Source organism: Cherax quadricarinatus, chromosome 8 (assembly GCF_038502225.1).
Source record: "Cherax quadricarinatus isolate ZL_2023a chromosome 8, ASM3850222v1, whole genome shotgun sequence".
In the NCBI taxonomy this organism is placed as follows: domain Eukaryota; kingdom Metazoa; phylum Arthropoda; class Malacostraca; order Decapoda; family Parastacidae; genus Cherax; species Cherax quadricarinatus.
Window position 1 is genome coordinate 9,577,885 of NC_091299.1, and position 21,388 is coordinate 9,599,272.

At 41.4% G+C, this 21,388-nt stretch overlaps 1 protein-coding gene across 8 annotated transcripts in view; it reads left to right on the forward strand.

The window, feature by feature from the left end:
* CdGAPr (GTPase-activating protein CdGAPr) overlaps positions 1 to 21,388 on the forward strand; it is a 1,516,021-nt gene that overhangs the window by 1,410,255 nt on the left and 84,378 nt on the right. For all 8 annotated transcript variants that reach the window (XM_070082835.1, XM_070082834.1, XM_070082838.1 and 5 more), the window contains 2 exons: positions 1,160 to 1,282; positions 13,385 to 13,542. In XM_070082835.1, coding sequence (XP_069938936.1) covers positions 1,160 to 1,282; positions 13,385 to 13,542 — 281 coding nt within the window. The remainder of the gene's footprint in view (positions 1 to 1,159; positions 1,283 to 13,384; positions 13,543 to 21,388) is intronic.

Below are 21,388 nucleotides of genomic sequence, written 5' to 3' on the forward strand. Positions count from 1 at the left end.
CACTCTCAAAGTCATTGTTTTTTGTTGCAGTCTCTCTACATGTCTGAACCACCTCAGCAACCCCTTCTCAGCCCTCTGGATAATAGTTTTTGTAATCCCACACCTCTTCCTAATTTCCAAACTACAAATTCTCTGTGTTATATTCACACCACACATTGCGTTCAGACATGACATCTCCACTGCATCCAGCCTTCTCTTTGTTGCAACATTCACCACCCATCCTTCTGACCCATATAACAGCGTTGGTATAAGTATGCTCTCATACATTCCCCTCTTTGCTTCCATGGACAAAGTTCTTTGTCTCCACAGACCCCCCAGTGCACCACTAACCTTTTCTCCCTCGTCAGTTCTGTGATCCACCTCATCTTTCATAGACCCATTTGCTGACAGTCCACTCCTAAATATCTGAATACATTCACCTCGTCCATACTCTATCCCTCCAACCTGATATCCAATCTTTCGTTACCTAATTTGTTTTGTTATCCTCATCACTTTACTCTTTCCTATATTCGCTTTCAATTTTCTTCTTTTACATATTCTACCAAACTCATCCACCAACCTCTGCAACCTCTCTTCAGAATCTCCTAAAAGCAGTGTCATCAGCAAAGAGCAACTGTGACAACTCCCACTTCGTGTTAGATTCTTTATCTTTTAACTCCACACCTCTTGCCAGCACCCGAGCATTCATTTCTCTTACAACTCCATCTATAAATATATTGAACAACCACAGTGACATCACACATCCCTGTCTAAGGCCTACTTTTACTGGGAAATAATCTCCCTCCCGCCTACATACTCTAACGTGAGCCTCACTATCCTCGTAAAAGCTTTGCATTGCTTTCAATAACCTACCTCCTATTGCATATATTTGCAACATCTGCCACATTGCATCCCTATCCACCCTGTCATACGCCTTTTCCAAATCCATAAATGCCACAAAAACCTCTTTACCCTTATCAAGATACTGTTCAACTGTATGTTTCACTGTAAACACTCTCTACCCTTCCTAAAGCCTCCATGTTCATCCTCTATCCTACCCTCCGTCTCTTAATTATTTCAATAAAAACTCTTCCATACACTTTTCCAGATATACTCAACAGACTTATTCCCCTATGTTTTTTGCATAGCAACCGTAATAACTTGTGCGTTTTGTTGTCAGGTTGGCGACATGATCAGTGTGATTGACATGCCTCCGCCTGAGGAGTCTATCTGGTGGCGAGGGAAGAGAGGCTTCCAAGTGGGTTTCTTCCCCTGTGAGTGTGTGCAGGTCATCGGTGATAAGGTGAGATGATCAATTCTTCCTGCTTATCCCAACTTCTCTTGTTAATGCCTTTTGTGCTAGCCTACCTTTCTTATTATCCTTCCTCTCCAAGTTACTTCTCAAAATATAAATACTGTTTTCTTGCTTTACAATGATGTAGTGATGGCTTTGTCATGCATTATGAATTTTCATAAAAAAATTATGACAATGTTGTATTGTTTAACCCATATTTATTCTGTATTTATAATTACTTCACAATATTGCATGCGACTTGCACACGAACTGTTACACAACAGTAAGCATCGCTGGGATATTAGTTGACTTGCTTTGCTTTATATAACATATTTCGGTTGATTGTTCGGTAGTTTGGTTTAAAACCTATCGACTAAACGACTGCCGACAGCGATCAAGAAAAGACGTTGAAAAACCGGATTTTACTGGGACGTTTCGGTCTTGTATAAAACTTTTTCAAGTCATCCAAACTTCATAAATTTCTAAACAAGACTTTGGTGGAGTACAGTCTTGCTGACTCAGGGAGTGGGACGACTGGCTCTTCCAGGGTGGAGTACAGTCTTGCTGACTCAGGGAGTGGGACGACTGGCTCTTCCAGGGTGGAGTACAGTCTTGCTGACTCAGGGAGTGGGACGACTGGCTCTTCCAGGGTGGAGTACAGTCTTGCTGACTCAGGGAGTGGGACGACTGGCTCTTCCAGGGTGGAGTACAGTCTTGCTGACTCAGGGAGTGGGACGACTGGCTCTTCCAGGGTGGAGTACAGTCTTGCTGACTCAGGGAGTGGGACGACTGGCTCTTCCAGGATAGAGTGTAGACTGCTACTGTTACTACTACAACAACCACAACTACTATTACTACTACTGCTACTACTGTTATATATATTATTGTTATTACTACTACTACTACTGCTACTACTACTACTACTACTACTACTACTACTACTACTACTACTTCTACTACTGTTATTACTGCTATTATTACTATTACAACTATTATTACTGTTACTACTATTGCTATTACTTCTACTACTACTATTACAACACCAACCACCACCACAACAGCTACAACCAGCATCAACTCCACACAGTTGTACCAACAATGCTTGTACTCTAACTTTTACATTCTTCATTGCCTGCCACCTGCGCACCACCCGTTAAATCCTTAACAAATTTATTAACATAAATTCTTAGCGTAGTATATACCGTGAAAGTTACACACCTCATACCATGTATTATGTGAGAGAGAGACATCCTTCCTAGTGTATATATGCAAGAGGTAAGTACCTCTCAGTATATATATATGCAACAGGTATGTATACCTATCAGTGTATATAAGAACATAAGAAAGAACACTGCAACAGGCCTACTGACCCATGCGGAACAGGTCCATGTCCCCCACCGGATTAGACCAATGACCCGCCCCCCCCCGGATTAGCCCAGTGACCCACCCAGTCTGGTCACCTCCACTCAAGAATGGAGCACTGCACCAGACCCAGCAGCACAAGCTAGTCAGGTCCAACTCACACTCACCCACACCCACTCATGTATTTATCTAACCTATTTTTAAAACTACACAACGTTTTAGCCTGAATAACTGCACTCGGGAGTTTGTTCCACTCATCCACAACTCTATTACCAAACCAGTGCTTTCCTATATCCTTCCTGAATCTGAATTTTTCCAACTTGAAACCATTGCTGCGAGTCCTGTCTTGGCTGGAAATTTTCAGCACGCTATTTACATCCCCTTTATTTATTCCTGTTTTCCATTATACACCTCGATCATATCCCCCCTAATTCTACGCCTTTCGAGAGAGTGCAGATTCAGGGCCCTCAGTCTATCCTCATAGGGAAGATTTCTGATACATGGGATCATCTTTGTCATCTTCCTCTGTACGTTTTCCAGATCATTTATATCCATTCTGTAATACGGTGACCAGAACTGAGCAGCATAGTCTAAATGAGGCCTAACCAAGGATATATAGAGTTGAAGAACAACCTGAGGACTTCTATTATTTATACTTCTAGATATGAAGCCAAGAATTCTGTTAGCTTTATTGCGAACACTACTGCACTGTTGTCTTGGTTTTTAGATTACTGCTAACCACAACTCCAAAATCCTTTTCGCAATCAGTAGTATTAAGATCTACATTATTTAGTTTATATGTGGCATGGTTATTTAACTGTCCAACATTTAGAACTTTGCATTTGTCATTACTAAACTGCATCTGCCACTTCTCCGACCATTGCATCAGTCTATTCAAATCATCCTGGAGTGCTCTAGTGTCCTCGTTAGAATGAATTGGACAGCCTATTTTGGTGCCATCGGCCAATTTGCTTATGTTGCTATTTATTCCCTCATCTATGTCGTTTATGTAAATTGTGAACAACAACGGGCATAACGCTGGGTCCCGAGGAACACCGCTTGTGATGTGCCCCCATTCTGATTTCTCCCCATTTATGCAAACTCTCTGCTGTCTATTTGTCAGCCATGCCTCTACCCTGGAAAAAATTTCTCCTCCTATTCCGTGTGCTTTAAGTTTCCTCAATAGCCTCTGATGTGGAACTCTATCGAAAGCCTTACTGAAGTCCATATACACAATATCATATTCATTACCATGATCTACCTCCTCAAACACCTTAGTGAAAAACGTTAGTAAATTCGTAAGACAGGAACGCCCCTTTGTAAAACCGTGTTGAGATTCATTAATCAATCTGTGCCTGTCAAGATGGCTACGAATTGCTTCGGCAATTATTGATTCCATAAATTTTCCCACTATGGAGGTAAGGCTTATTGGTCTATAGTTCGAAGCCAAGGACCTGTCACCTACCTCGTAAATAGGTATTACATTTGCCATTTTCCACTTATCAGGCACTATGCCAGTTTGTAGTAATATGTTAAAAAGATTAGCCAAAGGTATGCTAAGTTCCTCTTTACATTCCTTTGACACCCTTGCGAACAGTTCATCAGGGCCTGGGGATTTGTTAGGTTTTAGTTTCTCTATTTGTCTGAGGACCATGCCACTAGTTACCGCAATCGTACATAGTTTATTATCATCCTGTTCTACATAATCTATTATTTCAGGAATATTGCTAGTACTGTGACACACACACACACACACATACACAATGCAAGGAGGCAGAGGAAAGGTTTGTTCCCAAGGGTAACAGAAATAATGGGAAGGAAAGAACGAGCCCTTGGTTTACCCGAAGGTGCATGGAGGCAAAACTAAGTGCTCTAGAGAATGGAAAAAGTACAGAAGGCAAAGGACTCAGGAGAATAAAGAGATTAGTCGACGAGCCAGAAACGAGTATGCACAGATAAGGAGGGAGGCGCAGCGGCAGTATGAATATGACATAGCATCGAAAGTCAAGTCTGACCCGAAACTGCTCTACAGCCACATCAGGAGGAAGACAACAGTCAAGGACCAGGTAATCAGGCTGAGAAAAGAAGGTGAGGAGTTCACAAGAAACGATCAGGAGGTATGTGAGGAGCTCAACATGAGATTTCAGGAAGTATTTGCAGTGGAGGCTGAAGGGACAACGGGAAGACAAAACAGTGGCATGCAGCAACAAGGGATATACCAACAAGTGTTGGATGAATTACACACAACTGAGGAGGAGGTGGAGAAGCTCCTAAGTGACCTTAATACCTCAAAGGCAGTGGGACTGGACAACATCTCTCCATGGGTCCTTAGAGAGGGAGCACGGACACTACGTGTGCCACTAACCAAAATCTTCAACACTTCCCTTGAAACTGGGCAACTACCTGAAGTATGGAAGAAGGCAAATGTAGTCCCCATCTTTCAGAAGGGAGACAGAAATGAAGCACTAAATTATAGACCAGTGTCACTGACGTGTATAGTATGCAAAGTCATGGAGAAGATTATCAGGAGGAGAGTGGTGGAGCACCTGGAGCAGAACAAGATTATAAACGACAGCCAGCACGGATTCATGGAAGGCAAATCCTGTGTCACAAACCTACTTGAGTTTTATGACAAGGTAACTGAAGTAAGAAATGAGAGGGAGGGGTGGGTTGACTGCATTTTCTTGGACTGCAAGAAGGCCTTCGACACAGTTCCTCGCAAGAGATTAGTACATAAGCTAGAGGAACAGGCACGTATAACAGGAAGGGCACTTCAATGGATCAGAGAATACCTAACAGGGAGGCAACAGCGAGTCATGGTCCGTGATGTGGTATCACAGTGGGCACCAGTGACGAGCGGGGTCCCACAGGGGTCAGTCCTGGGACCAGTGCTATTCTTGGTATGTGTGAACGACATGATGGAAGGGATAGACTCAGAAGTGTCCGTTTGTAGATGACATGAAGTTAATGAGGAGAATTAAATCAGACACAGACCAGACAGGTCTGCAAAGAGACCTGGACAGGCTGGATGTGTGGTCCAGAAACTGGCTCCTAGAATTTAACCCCACCAAATGCAAAATCATGAAGATCGGAGGAGGGCAAAGAAGACCCCAGACAGAGTATAGGCTAGGTGGCCAAAGGCTGCAAACCTCACTCAAGGAGAAAGAGATAGGAGTGAGTATAATACAGAGTACATAGCCAGAAGCACACATTAACCAGATAACTGCTGTGGCATATGGGCGCTTGGCAAACCTGAGAATAGCGTTCCCGTACCTCAGTAAGGAATCGTTCAAGACTTTATACACTGTGTACGTCAGGCCCATACTGGAGTACGCAGCACCAGTTTGGAACTCACACCTGGTCAAACACGTCAAGAAATTAGAGAAAGTGCAAAGGTTTGCAATAAGGCTAGTCCCAGAGCTAAGGGGAATGTCCTATGAAGAAAAGTTAAGGGAAATCGGTCTGACAACATTGGAGGACAGGAGGGTCAGGGGAGACATGATAACGACATACAAAATACTGCGTGGAATAGACAAGGTGGACGGAGACAGGATGTTCCAGAGATGGGACACAGAAACAAGGGGTCACAATTGGAAGCTGAAGACTCAGAAGAGTCAAGGGGATGTTAGGAAGTATTTCTTCAGTCATAGAGTAGTTAGGAAGTGGAATAGTCTGGCAAGCGATGTAGTGGAGGCAGGAACTATACATAGTTTTAAGACAAGGTATGATAAAGCTCATGGAGCAGGGGGAGAGAGGACCTAGTAGCAGTCGGTGAAGAGGCGGGTTCCAGGAGCTGAGTCTCGACCCCTGCAACCACAATTAGGTGAGTACAATTAGGTGAGTACACACACACACACACACACACACACACACACACACACACACACACACTCACACTCACACTCACACTCACACACACACACACACACAGGCCTAGTGTCTAATCGACATGTGCCTAGGACAGAATGGTAATTAACACACACACACACACACTCTCTCTCTCTCTCTCCTCTAGCCTTCTCCCTCCCCCCGACACACCCTGAAAATACATAAACTTCTCTCTGTGGTAAAATACATAAGCTTCTTTCTGTGGTAAGAAAAAAAAAGAAAAACATAATTGGTGGCCTTAGAGGGCGGAAAACAAGAGATCTGGTGGATGAACCAGGGAGGAAAGACTGGGAGTTAGAGCTCCAAAAAAGGGAGGAAGAGTGGGGAAGGAAGATAGAAGAGCTTGGCAAGATAATGGAGGAGAGGATAGCTGAAGAGTGCAGGAAGTGGGAGCTACAAGTCTTAGCAGCAGAAGCTAGGATACAGTGCTTAGAAGAGAAACTAAAAACCTAAAACAGATTAGAGAGACAAATGATAATTCAGATGCTACATCAGGAAATTCTATGTCAGGCACAGACAAGGGGACGGTAAGAAACAAAGGAGATATGCCATACGCGAAGGCCCTATCAGACCCACGTGGGACCAGGGAAAAGAGGAGGAGCACTAAGATAAAATGACAGGTCTGAAGACAATGAAGGTATGTTATATGCAGAGACTTTAACAGCCAACTGCAGTAGCAAGGAACACTGAGCATAGAAGTTTCAGCAAGGACAGGGATTGAAGGCAAGAACATTTCAATGGAGGGAACTAAAACACCTCAGAGGATGCAAATGGAGACTCAGTGGGAGGAGGAAAGGGAGAGGTCAGTTTTTGTCTATGGGCTCCAAGAAGCCAAAGGGGACAGCTTTGATGAAATAAAATAGGAGGAAAAAATGATTGAGGGCATCATGAAAACAATAGGTGAGGGCGATATGACCCAGGTGACAAATTTTCAGAGAATTGGGTGGTTTGCGAGTGGAAGGAAAAGGCCTGTCAAAGTAATTTTCAAGGAAGAATCAGTTCGAACCAGGATCCTGCAAGAGAAAGCACGACTGAGGGACAAACCGGGGTACCAGAGAGTATACATCGATCGCGACAGAACACAAGAAGAAAGGACTACACTGAAAGAGCGGGTACAGAGACGCAAGGAGGAAAGAGAGGCAACGATGAAGATGAGCAGGACCCAGACACAAGAGGAAGGGCAAACACACCCCGCAGAAACTCCCACAGAAGGACTCCAATGGCAACAATCCCAACGCACCTGAGCAATCTAAACCAGAACCCACACACTGTTCCCTCTCCCACCAACCCCCACATCACAAACCTCACCCCAACAGCTGCCCACTATGGGCATTCTGACCCCACCCCCCTCATCACAGACCCCATCCAGACCACAGCCCCCCATAGGCCCCCACCAAGGCTCTCACTCCCCCAACCCCAATATTCTCCCAGGACCACAGTGATAGAAAAGAAGCTGAAGGTTTGGTACACAAATGCGGACGGAATAACGAATAAATATGAGGAGTGGCACGAAAGAATCAGCGAGAAATCCCCAGACATCATAGCAGTCACAGAAACGAAACTCGCTGAGACAATAACAGATGCAATCTTCCCGCCGGGATATCAGATCATGAGGAAAGATAGGAGTAGAGGGGGAGGAGGGGTTGCACTGCTCATAAAAAAACGATGGGGATTTGAGGAAATGGAAGGCATGGACATGATTGGAGAAAGGGACTACATAGTAGGTACAATTCAGTCTGGAGAACATAAAGTAGTCATTGGAGTGATGTATAACCCACCACAGAACTGCAGGAGGCCAAGAGAGTAGTACGAAGAAAACGACAGAGTGATGGTGGACACACTGGCTGAAGTGGCAAGAAGAGCTCACTCGAGCAGAGCAAAGTTACTGGTAATGGGCGATTTCAACCACAGGGAGATCGACTGGGAAAACCTGGAGCCACATGGGGGCCCCGAAACATGGAGAGCCAAGATGATGGGTGTGGTACTTGAAAACCTCATGCATCAACATGTCAGGGACACTACCAGAGAGAGAGGGGAGGATGAGCCAGCAAGACTGGATCTTGTGTTCACCCTGAGCAGTTCAGACATTGAGGACATCAATTACGAGAGGCCCCTTGGAGCTAGCGATCACATGGTTCTGAGTTTTGATTACAGTGGACCCCCGCATAACGATCACCTCCGAATGCGACCAATTATGTAAGTGTATTTATGTTAGTGCATTTGTACGTGTATGTTTGGGGGTCTGAAATGGACTAATCTACTTCACAATATTCCCTATGGGAACAAATTCGGTCAGTACTGGCACCTGAACATACTTCTGGAGTGAAAAAATATCGTTAACCGGGGGTCCACTGTATATAGTAGAGCTACAAGTGGAGAAGGTAACAGGAATTGAATGGGAAAAGCCAAACTACAAAAGGGGTGACTACACAGGTATGAGGAACTTCCTGCAGGAGGTTTAGTTGGACAGAGAACTGGTTGGAAAATCAGTAAACGAGATGATGGAATATGTAACAACAAAGTGCAAGGAGGCAGAGGAAAGGTTTGTTCCCAAGGGAAATAGAAATAATAGGAAGACCAAAGTGAGTCCTTGGTTTACCCGAAGGTGTAGGGAGGCAAAAACTAAGTGCACCAGAGAATGGAAAAGGTACAGGAGGCAAAGGACTCAGGAGAATAAGGAGATTAGTAGAAGAGCCAGAAACGAGTATGCACAGATAAGGAGGGAGGCCCAGTGACAGTACGAGAATGACATAGCATTGAAAGTCAAGTCTGACCCGAAACTGCTGTATAGCCACATTAGGAGGAAGACAACAGTCAAAGACCAGGTGATAAGGCTGAGGAAAGAAGGTGGGAAACTCACAAGAAACGATCAAGAAGTATGTAAGGAGCTCAATATGAGATTTAAGGAAGTATTTACAGTGGAGACAGGAAGGCCTCTGGGGGGACAGAACAGAGGGGGACACCAGCAAGGAATATACCAACAAGTGTTGGATGACATACATACAAATGAGGAAGAGGTGAAGAAGCTGCTAAGGGACATCGATACCTCAAAGGCAATGGGACCGGACAACATCTCCCCGTGGGTCCTTAGAGAGGGAGCGGATATGCTGTGTGTGCCACTTACCACAATCTTCAACACATCCCTGGAAACTGGGCAACTACCGGAGGTATGGAAGATGGCAAATGTAGTTCCCATTTTTAAAAAAGGAGACAGAAAAGAGGCACTAAACTATAGACCTGTGTCACTGACGTGTATAGTATGCAAAGTTATGGAGAAGATTATCAGGAGGAGAGTGGTGGAGCACCTGGAACGGAACAAGAGTATAAACGCCAACCAGCATGGATTCATGGAAGGCAAATCCTGTGTCACAAACCTGGAGTTTTATGATAAAGTAACACAAGTAAGACATGAGAGAGAGGGGTGAGTTGATTGCATCTTCTCGGACTGCAAGAAGGCCTTTGACACAGTTCCTCACAAGAGATTAGTGCAGAAGCTAGAGGATCAGGTGCATATAACAGGAAGGGCACTGCAATGGATCAGAGAATACTTGACAGGGAGGCAACAACAAGTCATGATATGTGATGAGGTATCACAGTGGGCTCTTGTGACGAGCGGGGTCCCACAGGGGTCGGTCCTAGGACCAGTGCCATTTTTTGGTATATGTGAACGACATGATGGAATGGTTAGACTCAGAAGTGTCCCTGTTCGCAGATGATGTGAAGTTAATGAGGAGAATTAAATCAGATGAGGATCAGGCAGGACTTCAAAGAGACCTGGACAGACTGGACACCTGGTCCAGCAACTGGCTTCTCGAATTTAACCCCGCCAAATGCAAAGTCATGAAGATCGGGGAAGGGCACAGAAGACCACTAACAGAGTATAGGCTAGGTGGCCAAAGACTGCAAACCTCGCTCAAAGAGAAAGATCTTGGGGTGAGTATAACACCGAGCATGTCTCCGGAAGCACACATCAACCAGATAACTGCTGTGGCATATGGGCGCCTGGCAAATCTGAGAACAGCATTCCGATACCTTAGTAAGGAATTGTTCAAGACACTGTACACTGTGTACGTCAGGCCCATACTGGATTATGCAGCACCTGTTTGGAACCCGCACTTGATCAAGCACATCAAGAAATTAGAGAAAATGCAAAGGTTTGCGACAAGGTTAGTTCCAGAGCTAAGGGGAATGTCCTATGAAGGAAAGGTCATAGAGTCGTCAGGAAGTGGAATGGCCCAACAAGTGATGTAGTGGAGGCAGGAACCATACATAGCTTTAAGACGAGGTATGACAAAGCTCAGGGAGCAGAGGGAGAGAGGACCTAGTAGCGGTCAGTGAAGAAGTGGGGCCAGGAGCTGAGTCTCGACCCCTGCAACCACAATTAGGTGAGTATAATTAGGTGACTACATGAAAGGTCCATTGGCGCTAGTGATCATGACATCCTGAGTTTTGAATACCTTGTAGAGTTAACAGTGGAGAATACTACTGCATGAAAAGGATGGAAGAAGCCAGACTTCAAAAAAAGGGGATTACATAGGCATGAGGAGATTCCTGCATGAAGTGCAGTGGGAAAGAGAGCTAGAAGGAAAGACAAATGAAATGATGGAACTAGTGACCACATAGTGCAGGGAGGCAGTGGAGAAGTTCATACCGAGGGGTAACAGAAAAAATGGTAAGACCAGAGTGAGCCCATGGTTTAACTGGAGGTGTAAAGAGGCCATACCTAAGTGTTCTGAAGCATGGAAAAAACATAGAAGGCAAAAGACTTGAGAAAACAAGGAGTTGAGCAGAAGAATGAATATGTAGGGATAAGGAGAGAGGCCCAGAGGCAATATGAAAATGACATAGCATTGAAAACCAAATCTCAACCAAAGTTGTTATATAGTCACATTAGGAGGAAAACAACAATCAAGGACCAGGTAATCAGGCTGAGGAAAGAAGGAAGGAAGCTCACAGAGAGTGACCAGGAAGTATGTGAAGAACTTACCACAAGATATAAAGAAGTACATGCATTCACAGTAGAGACGGAAATGCTTCCAGCAAACCAAGAAGGTAGGGTGTGCCAGCAAGTGCTGGACACAATACACATAACCAAGGAGGAAGTGAAGAAACTGCTAGGTGAACTTGATACCTTGAAGGTGGTGGGCCCAGATAACATATCTCCATGGGGCCTGAGAGTGGGAGCAGAGGAACTGTGTGTGTCGCTAGCAGCAATTTTCAATAAATATATTGAAACTGGGCAACTGCCTGAGGTGTGGAAGACAGCAAATGTAATTTCAGTTTTTAAGAAAGGAGACAGAGAGGCAGCATTAAACTACAGACCAGTGTCACTGAAATGTATAGCATGTAAAGTCATGGAAAAAATTATCAGGAGAAGAGTGGTGGAACAAATTGAAAGGATTGGGCTCATACATGACAATCAGCACGGGTTCAGAGATGGGAAATCCCACGTCACAAATCTACTTGAGTTCTACGATAAGGTAACAGAAGTAAGACAGGAGAGAGAGGGATGGGTAGATTGCATCTTTTTTGATTGCAAGAAGGCTTTTGACACGGTACTACACAAAAGACTTGTTCAAAAATTAGAGGAGCAGGCAGATATAGTAGGGAAAGTACTGCAATGGATCAGGGAATACCTGACAGGAAGGAAACGATGAGTGTTGGTACGTGGTGAAGTGTGAGGGTGAGCACATGTGTCAAGTGGGGTTCCACAAGGGTCAGTCATAGGTCCGGTTCTGTTTCTGATATATGTGAATGACATGATGAGAGGAATAGATTTAGAAGTGTCGCTGTTTTCTGATGATGTGAAACTGATGAGGAGAATACAAGCGGGTGAGGATCACGTAAAATTACAAGATCTGGATAGACTGCAAGTCTGGTCCAACAAATGGCTCCTGGAGTTTAACCTCAGTAAGTGCTAAGTCATGAAGATTGGGGAAGGACAGTGAAGACCACAGATGGAGTACAGGTAGAGGATCAAAGGCTGCAAACTTCACTTAAAGAAAAGGATCTTGGAGTAAGCATTATACCGAGCATTTCCCCTGAGGCAAACATCAAATAACTGCTTCAGCATATGGGTGCTTAGCAAACCTGAGAATAGCATTTCGACATCTAAGTAAGGAGTCATTCATGACACTGTACATCATGTACATCAGGCCCATACTGGAGTATGCAGCACTAGTATGAAACCCACACTTGGTCAAATGCATCAGGAAATTGGAGAAAGTGCAAAAGTTTGCAACAAGACTAGTCCTTGAACTGAGGGTTATGTCTTATGAGGTGAGGTTAAGGGAATTCAACCTGATGACACTAGAGGAGAGGAGGGATGGGGGGACATTATAATGATGTATGAAATACTGAGAGGAATTGACAAGGTGAACAGGGCTCTAATATTTCAGAGATGGGACACAGGAACTAGGGGGCACAACTGGAAGTTGAAAACCCAGATGTGTCATAGGGATGTTAGGAAGTACTTCTTTAGCCTTAGAGTTGTCAGGAAGTGGAATAATCTGGAGAGTGAAGTAGTGGAGGCAAGTTCCATATGTAGTTTTAAGAAGAGGTGTGATAATCCTCTAGGAGCAGGGAGAAAGTGACCTATCATTGACATATAGGTGAGTACACACACACACACACACACACACACACACACACACACACACACACACACACACACACACACACACACACACACACACACACACACACACACACACACACACACACACACACACACACACACACACACACACACAGACACACACACTCTCTGTCTCTTTCTCAGTGTATATATCCCTTGATATTTAGGCATATTATAACTTCATATTTTTATTTGTGTATATATTGGTTTATTTTTGTTGTCAGGTGCCACAAACAATCCAACCTCAGACTCTGACACTGCCTCCTGCCCGGACCCAACCCCCTATTGCTGCATCCCTTCAGCACCACACATTACACTCAGGCACACAGGCCCCCACCAAGCCAGTCTTAAGAAAGCATGGGAAACTTATAGCCTTTTTCAGGTAAGGAATATTATTATGTACTCTTGTTTATTTTACCCAATGTGAGCTTTAAATTTTGAGGAAGAATATTTGGCTTATGGTAGTTTGAATGGTTTATTTAACGTTTTGTTTGTCAGGAATATGTTTGATACATGGATCATGATGGCACACTGGGTGATGAGGTAGTGTGTCTAATTCATATATTCATTGATGAAACCATTAGCTTATCTTAAAATTTGATCATGTTATTTTATCACAGTTAATTGCATTGATAAATTCCCTGGTGGGATGGAACATATTTTTTTTACTGTCTCATTCTCTTTAATTGAAAGCCTTTTCTGTATCCACATTTTTTAAAATACAAATTTTATCTTTAAAATAGTACAGAATAATTTTCTACAGGAGGCACCAAAAATGCAAAATTTGATATTTGATGTAATGTGTATGAAATTACACTGGAGTGAAGCTAGAAGTCAGGGAACACTTTACAAAACACTGATTTTACCCACTGATTCAATTCTCAGCTATTTTGCTGGAATGGCTTCCATCCTGTCCATTGACTACAGGAAACTGCCTATTCATATATGCCAATTTTATGATATTTTCAACAAATTTCAATTTAAAAATAGTCCCAAAAACTAGGTATTCCAGCTACTAAAGTAACCTCTTTCTTCATTAATCACATCCCCAGGTCTCTCCTGTATAACACTTGTCCTTCATTTTGAATTCATCATAACACAAAAGTCAAATTTTTCCCAGTTTTTCCTTTGAATAAACCATAACCAAGAACTCCTGGTTATGGTTTAGGCTGACCCAATAATTGAAGTTAACCTAGTAAAAATACATAAAACAGAATGGGCAGAAGGGGTATGGTGGACCACACCATTCCCCAGGAAAATCGGCCAAGATTGACCATTTCTTGCCAATTTCATGCCTATTTCAGAACATTTTCAGTCTTAAACCGACCCTTTTCTTGCCAGTAACACCATCAAAACCACCTGAGAAAATGCCCCAGTGTCACTGTTGTAACACATATATAAGGTCACAGGTTAACTGTGTGGAGGAGGAATTTTTTTTTATGCTGTGCACACCCACCATATAGATGCAGTCTGTCATCTAGGCCAAAATTTGCTCACACCAAATTTGAGGGCACTATGACTTCTGTGAACTAGTCCATCATGGACTCTCATCACTGTGACGTATTGGTATGCGATGGATACCTTAGGGAGTTAAAAAAAAGTTAGCTAATGTTGCACGTCTCTCTCTTGGTTGGTTGGCTGAACATCTTAATCCCTAAAATAGGGATTTAACCCTTTCAGGGTTTCGGATGTACTAGTACAGCTTATGCACCAGGGTTTTTGACGTACTAGTACGCCTAAATTCTAGCATCCTCAAATCTAGTGAGAGAATCTGATAGGCCTACATATGAAAGAATGGGTCTATGTGGTCAGTGTGCGCAGTATAAAAAAAATCCTGCAGCCCACAGTGCGTAATGAGAAAAAAAAAACTTTGACCGTGTTTTTGGATTAAAACAGCGACTTTGCACTGTATTTTCGTATGGTATTTATTGTTGTATTCTAGTTTTCCTGGTCTCATTTTATAGAAATTTAGATGATTTTGACTGGTTTTACAATGAAAAGTACCTTGAAATTGAGCTCAAAGTAGCAGAAATGTTCGATTTTTACCAAAGTTCAAAAGTAAACAAATCATGCTACGTGTCCAATACACATCAACTGGTGAGTCTGATATTCTTTCACAAGTGCGCTGATATTATTTATACCATTTCTACACTAATACAGTAGTCTGCATAACAGTAAATCTTCTATTGTTTGTGAGAATAAAAATTCAAAGTGGAAAGCAAAAGAATGTAAGAGGGGCGTGGGGACGTGACTAATGAACAGAGGAAATGTTATTTTAGTGCCAGGAATGTCTTTCTTGTTTACTCTGGACCCTATTCGGAAATTGGCATCTTTTGAAATTTGTGTGAAATTGGCAAAATTGCTAAATTCTGACTACTTTATTGGATAGTTGAAATCAGTAAATGGGCGCTTTCTTGTACTCATTCGATAGAAAAAATGGAGTTCTAGCGAAATAGTTATAATTTTTGTTGACTAGTACACTAGAATTGGCCGAAAATAGGGCTCAAAGTGGGCAAAATTGCCGATGTGTAAACATCGTCGAGACCGCTAACTTCGCGAGAGCATAATTCCATAAGTTTTCCATCAAATTTCATACTTTTGGTGTCATCATGATCGGGAAAAGATTCTCTATCTTTTCATAAGAAAAATAATTTTTTTTTTTTTTTGAAAATTTGGCGACCCTGAGAACAAGTCTCGGAGAGGGCCTGGCGACCCTGAAAGGGTTAAGTAAACTCTCCTATATACAAGGGGGCCCCTCTTATACAGCAGGTTAGGTTCCAGGCTACTGCTGTAAAGCAAAAATTGCTGTAAAGTGAATCATAGCCTTTTTTCACTATCAAATTCATATAAAAGCCTGATAACATGTTTACACTATCATATGTTAAGTGAGCAATATAGCTAGGCCTTAAAAATGCATATACAGTACACACATTACTTACGTTAAAATATTTTCTTCCTTTGCTTATAGTGAGTGGTTAATATATTTATTGTAGGGAGTCTGAATAAAAGAAGGATGGGTATAACTGAAAAATGCTGAGCAGCAAAACACAATCAGTCATGAGAGTATATTCAAGAAATTTATCTTCAACAAAAAATCATTTACCGAGATCAAGTAATTCATGACTGGGAGAATGAGCTCATTGGCACTGGAAGTATGCACTAGACACTACATGTACATATAATAAAAATTATAATAGTAAATATCATACTCTCCATGGGGAAGCAAAATGAATCTTTCCTCCATAAGCCATGTATGCTGTAAGAGGTGACTAAATTGCCAGGAGCAAGGGGCTAGCGACTTCTGCATAAATTACTCAATATAAAAAGAAGAAAAACTTTTCTTTCCTCTTTTTAGGGTCACCCTGCCTCGGTGGGAGATGGCTGGTATGTTATAAAAAAATTATGTCTAATTTATTTAGTGAATATATTGTTTACTGTGTTATTAAGGTACAGTAAATTATAACTGAATGAAAATGTTGTACAGTAGATCATCGATTATTTTGAACCTTCAGAGAAAAAGCACATGCTAGATTTTCAACAGCATCAGATGATCACTTTTTTACGGTCTGTTGGTTTGGCTCATTCTTTTTTTCACATTTTGCGTTTAGGTGCTGGATCGAACAGTGATGTAAGCCAAATAACCAGTTGCTGAAGAATTGATGATCTGCTGTTCTATACTTTTAGTGAAGCCCACTTTATGCATAGCATTTTTGTCTATATTGTAACTTATGCTGATGCAGGTTTTTATATTGTAAATGAATATACAGCCTCTCCTCACTTAGTGACATACTCATTTACTGACCACTCAGACTTACGATCAGCTCTCCAACCAGTATCCAAACCTAAATAATGTACATGTATATTAGAGCTGATTACCTCTATTCTGTTTATTACAGTATACAGTACATTACTGTGTAAACATTTAAAAATATATCAGAAATGTTAATAAATGGTGTAAAGGTGACATTAAAATAATATCTAAAGATGGTTGACACAAACCCCCTACAGTATAGTATGTTCTTTGCTTAATTCATCTACTAACTTACTCTTAGGAATGGAACCCCTTCATTAAGTGAGGAGAGGCTGTATATACAGGAGGGCCCCACTTATACAGTAGGTTAGGTTCCAGGCTACTGCTGTAAAGTGAAACATAGCCCCCTTTTTTTCACTTTTAAATGCATATAAAAGCCTCGTAACATGTTTACACCATCATATATTAAGTGAGCAATATATCTAGGCCTAAAAAATGCATATATAGTACAGTAGAGCCCCACTTATATGGCAGATTAGGTTCCAGGCTACCGCCAGAAAGCGAACATCGCCGGAAAGAAGAACGCCATTTTTTGCACTCAAAAATGCATATAAATGCTGAATAACAAGTTTACACTAACATATATTAAGTTAGCAATAGAATTAGGCATTAAAAAAATAAAAAGTAAAATACACACATAATACACTCATTACTTACCTTAAAATATTTGTAGTCTTAATGTAGGGTGAGAGGTGAATCATATTTATTGTAAGAAGTCAGGTGTGGGAGGTATGGTAATCAGCCAGGATACCCCACCCACATGTTATATACCATGATATTTAGAGCACCCCAGAACGATAAAATGCACATACAGTACATTCATTATTTACCTTAAAATATTTGTCTTAATGTATGTGAGAAGTGAGTACATAGTATTTATTTGTAGGAAGTCAGGTGTGGGAGATATGATAGCCAGCCAGGACACCCCCACTCACATGTAATATACTGCGACATTTAAAGTGCCCTAGAGCAATAAAATGCATATACAGTTCACTCATTACAGGTACCATCTGACTTACGACCAGGCTTGGTTACAGCCAACTGGTCGTAAGTCAAAATGGACATAAGACGAACCTTAGAAAATTGCCGATAGGGATACTTCAAAAATTAAATCTTAATCTTGTAAAGTAACCATTCTTTTATGTTTGTTGTGGAAATCACTTCAATCCATTCATTATTATTGACTAGTTTTCACAAACTAGGTAAATAATTTACTTCTGAGATAATAGCCGAAAGTGCGCGCATACCCAAGTACTCGAGAAATATTTTTTCCTGAAAAAATGCCTTTTTTTCAGTGTTTTTGTAAGCTATGAGTATCTATTACAGTTTGCCCTCGTGCTAGATCCGTTTTCTATCATAAGAGTGATGAAAGAAGGGATAATAAGCCTTATGGTCGGTTTAGGAGAAACACTGTGCACAACATAAACAGTTGTTTATTTCCATGAACATTTGCAGCTGGTATATGAGAAAGAAAGGTTACAAAAGCTATGGCTTGGGTAGCATAAAAAATAGGTTGGTCAAATGTATATGGATGGACGGATTTGAGAAGGCATGCCCATTTTGGGTCAATAGGCCTGCTGCAGTGTTCCTCCTGTCTTATGTTCTTATGTAATAGAGAAGGGACACTGAAACATGCCTTCTCAAATCCATCCATCCATCCATATACATTTGCCCAACCTACTTTTTATGCTACCCAAGCCATAGCTTTTGTAACCTTTCTTTTTCATGTACCAGCTGACTTTTCCACCACATGTATATCTACGCTTCCAGTACTTCGGTACCACATATCCCAAAGTGGTTGGGCCACTTGCCTTGATTCCTCCTCTTCCTCTCCTTCCCATCCTTTTCCAGTTATTTCCATCCTTCCTTATCCTTCTTCCTTCCCATCTCACGACAGCTCTCGTCGTCTTAATCCTTAATTCTGTATATTTACTATACTACCTCTACTTGTGTGGGCAAAAACATTGTCAATAAAGGATCACATTATATTGCTGCATCTGACCATGCATCTGGCAGCCCTGCTGCCAGACCCACGGTCGTAAGTCGAGTGGTCGTATGTTCCACAGGTTGTAAGTCGGATGGTACCTTTACTTACCCTACAATATTTGTAGTCTTAATATAGGGTGAGAGGTGAGTAAACGAGGTAAAACGAATAAACGAGAGAGAGAGAGAACGAGTAAATGAGGAGAGAGACACGTAGTATGTAAACAGACAACGCGTCTGGTTTTGGTTCATACACGTTCTTCTACACCTAACGTCTCATATTTATATTAATTTATTCTACTGTGGGGTGCATTTATCATGTCTATCTGTTATGTAGGGTGTTTAGTATATAATTTTGAAAAAACATCCTAGATGGATTGATGAAAGAGTTTACATTAATGTAATATACGACATTCAATGCGCCTCAGAGTGATTATTATTGTGTATTATTATTATCATTATTTACCCTTTGACTGTTTTGGTCGTATATATACATCTTACGAGCCAGTGTTTCGAACGTATATATGTATGCTCAATAATTCTAGTGGCTGGTAGGCCCACATGTGAAAGAATGGGTCTGTGTGGTCAGTGTGCACCACATAAAAAAATCCTGCAGCATGCAGTGCATAATGAGAAAAAAAAAACTGACCGTTTTTTTGGATTAAAACGCTGAATTTGAGGTGTATTTTCGTATAGTATTAATCGTTGTATTCTCGTTTTCATGGTCTCACGTGATAAAATGGAAAACATATTGCAGAAATAGAGATGATTTTTTTACCAATATTCAAGAGTAAGCAAATCACACCACACGTCCAATACACGTCAACTGGGGAGTCTAATATTCTTTCACTAGTGCACTGATGATATTTATACCATTTTTACAATAATGCAGTAGTCTGCATAACAGTAACTTTTGTTTTTTTGTATGAATAAAAAATCAAAATAGAAAGCAATAGTAATATAAGAGGGGCCTAGAGATGTGACTAATGAACAGAGGATATGTTATTTTAGTGCCAAGAATGTCTACATTATTTATTCTGGACCCTATTTTGAAATTGGCATCTTTTTTAATTTGCGTGAAATTGGCCAAATTGCCAATTTCTGACCACTTTATTGGGTAGTTCAAATCGATAAATGGGCAGTTTCTTGTACTCAGTTGATAGAAAAAATGGTGCTCTAAAAAAATAGCTACAAAGTTGGTCAACTGGAACAATGGAATTGGCCAAAAATAGGGCTAAGAGTCGGCGAAATCGCCGATGCGTATATGTCTCCGAATCTGCTAACTTCGCGGGAGCGTAATTCCATGAGTTTTCGACCAAATTTTGTACTTTTGGTGTTGTTACGATCGGGAAAATATTCTCTATCATTTCTTAAGAAAAAAACATTTTTTTTTTTCCAAAAATTTTGTGACATAAAATGACAGTTTCAGAAAAGGGCTTGCGACAGTCAAAGGGTTAATATCGCGTCCTCAAGACTAATTAGAGACTCTTAGTGATTTGTTGTATATCTGCATGCTAACAGTGTGTAAGTTTATTTATGTAGGTACAGTACAGGTACACATAAGTATAATAAGTGTACAGGTCTGCCATGACAAATCCGGCAATCAGACATTTGGTTCCATCAGTTATTCAGCACTTATTTCGGCTAGCATAATTTTAAATTTCCAGGGTTGCCACACCAACCTGCTGGTACTGTTTGGTGGCACTACTTGCTGCATAAGTCATTCTAATTTCTTTTTCTCCATTTATTGTTATAACCTGCTTACTTTTAGCCATGGTTCCAATGAATAAAAGAAATGCTTCTCGTTGTGTAAAGCACATACACAGTACATTGTTCATAAAAGATAAGGTGGCTTTGCAGCCACTGTCGGTTGCCATGAGCTCAGTCTCGTGATGCAGGGGAATATGCTGTATTATTACGCTAATATCAACAATATGGCTTATTTACCAATCACAATTGATCTAATATGACATAATAAACAATATAAATAACTTAAAACATGTTAAATACTCCAGAATGAATAATATTTGGCATAATACCGAGCAGTTCGACGGAGGTATGAAGAGGATATGGGATACAAGTACCATTCTCCTGTCCCTGTCTTGGGGGCTTATATTAGAGAAAATGGAGTATAGCACAAGGCTAACTGTGATGTACACTCGTAGTGCACCATAAAACTGAAACAAAAAAGCTATTTTCTCTAAATAGATTATCATTCATAGCAGCATATGTGTAGAGAACCAAGGATAACCCAAAAAAGTCAGACAAAGTGACTTATTTCTAGTAGCACCTGGCTTGGGTTAGCCATATATGATTTTTGGTAAATAATTTCTTCTCGTTTGTTGGACTATCTTACTGAAACTTGGGCAATGTATGATGGAAAGATGCTTCCTAACATACACCAAACATACAAGAAATCTGACCATAAATAAAG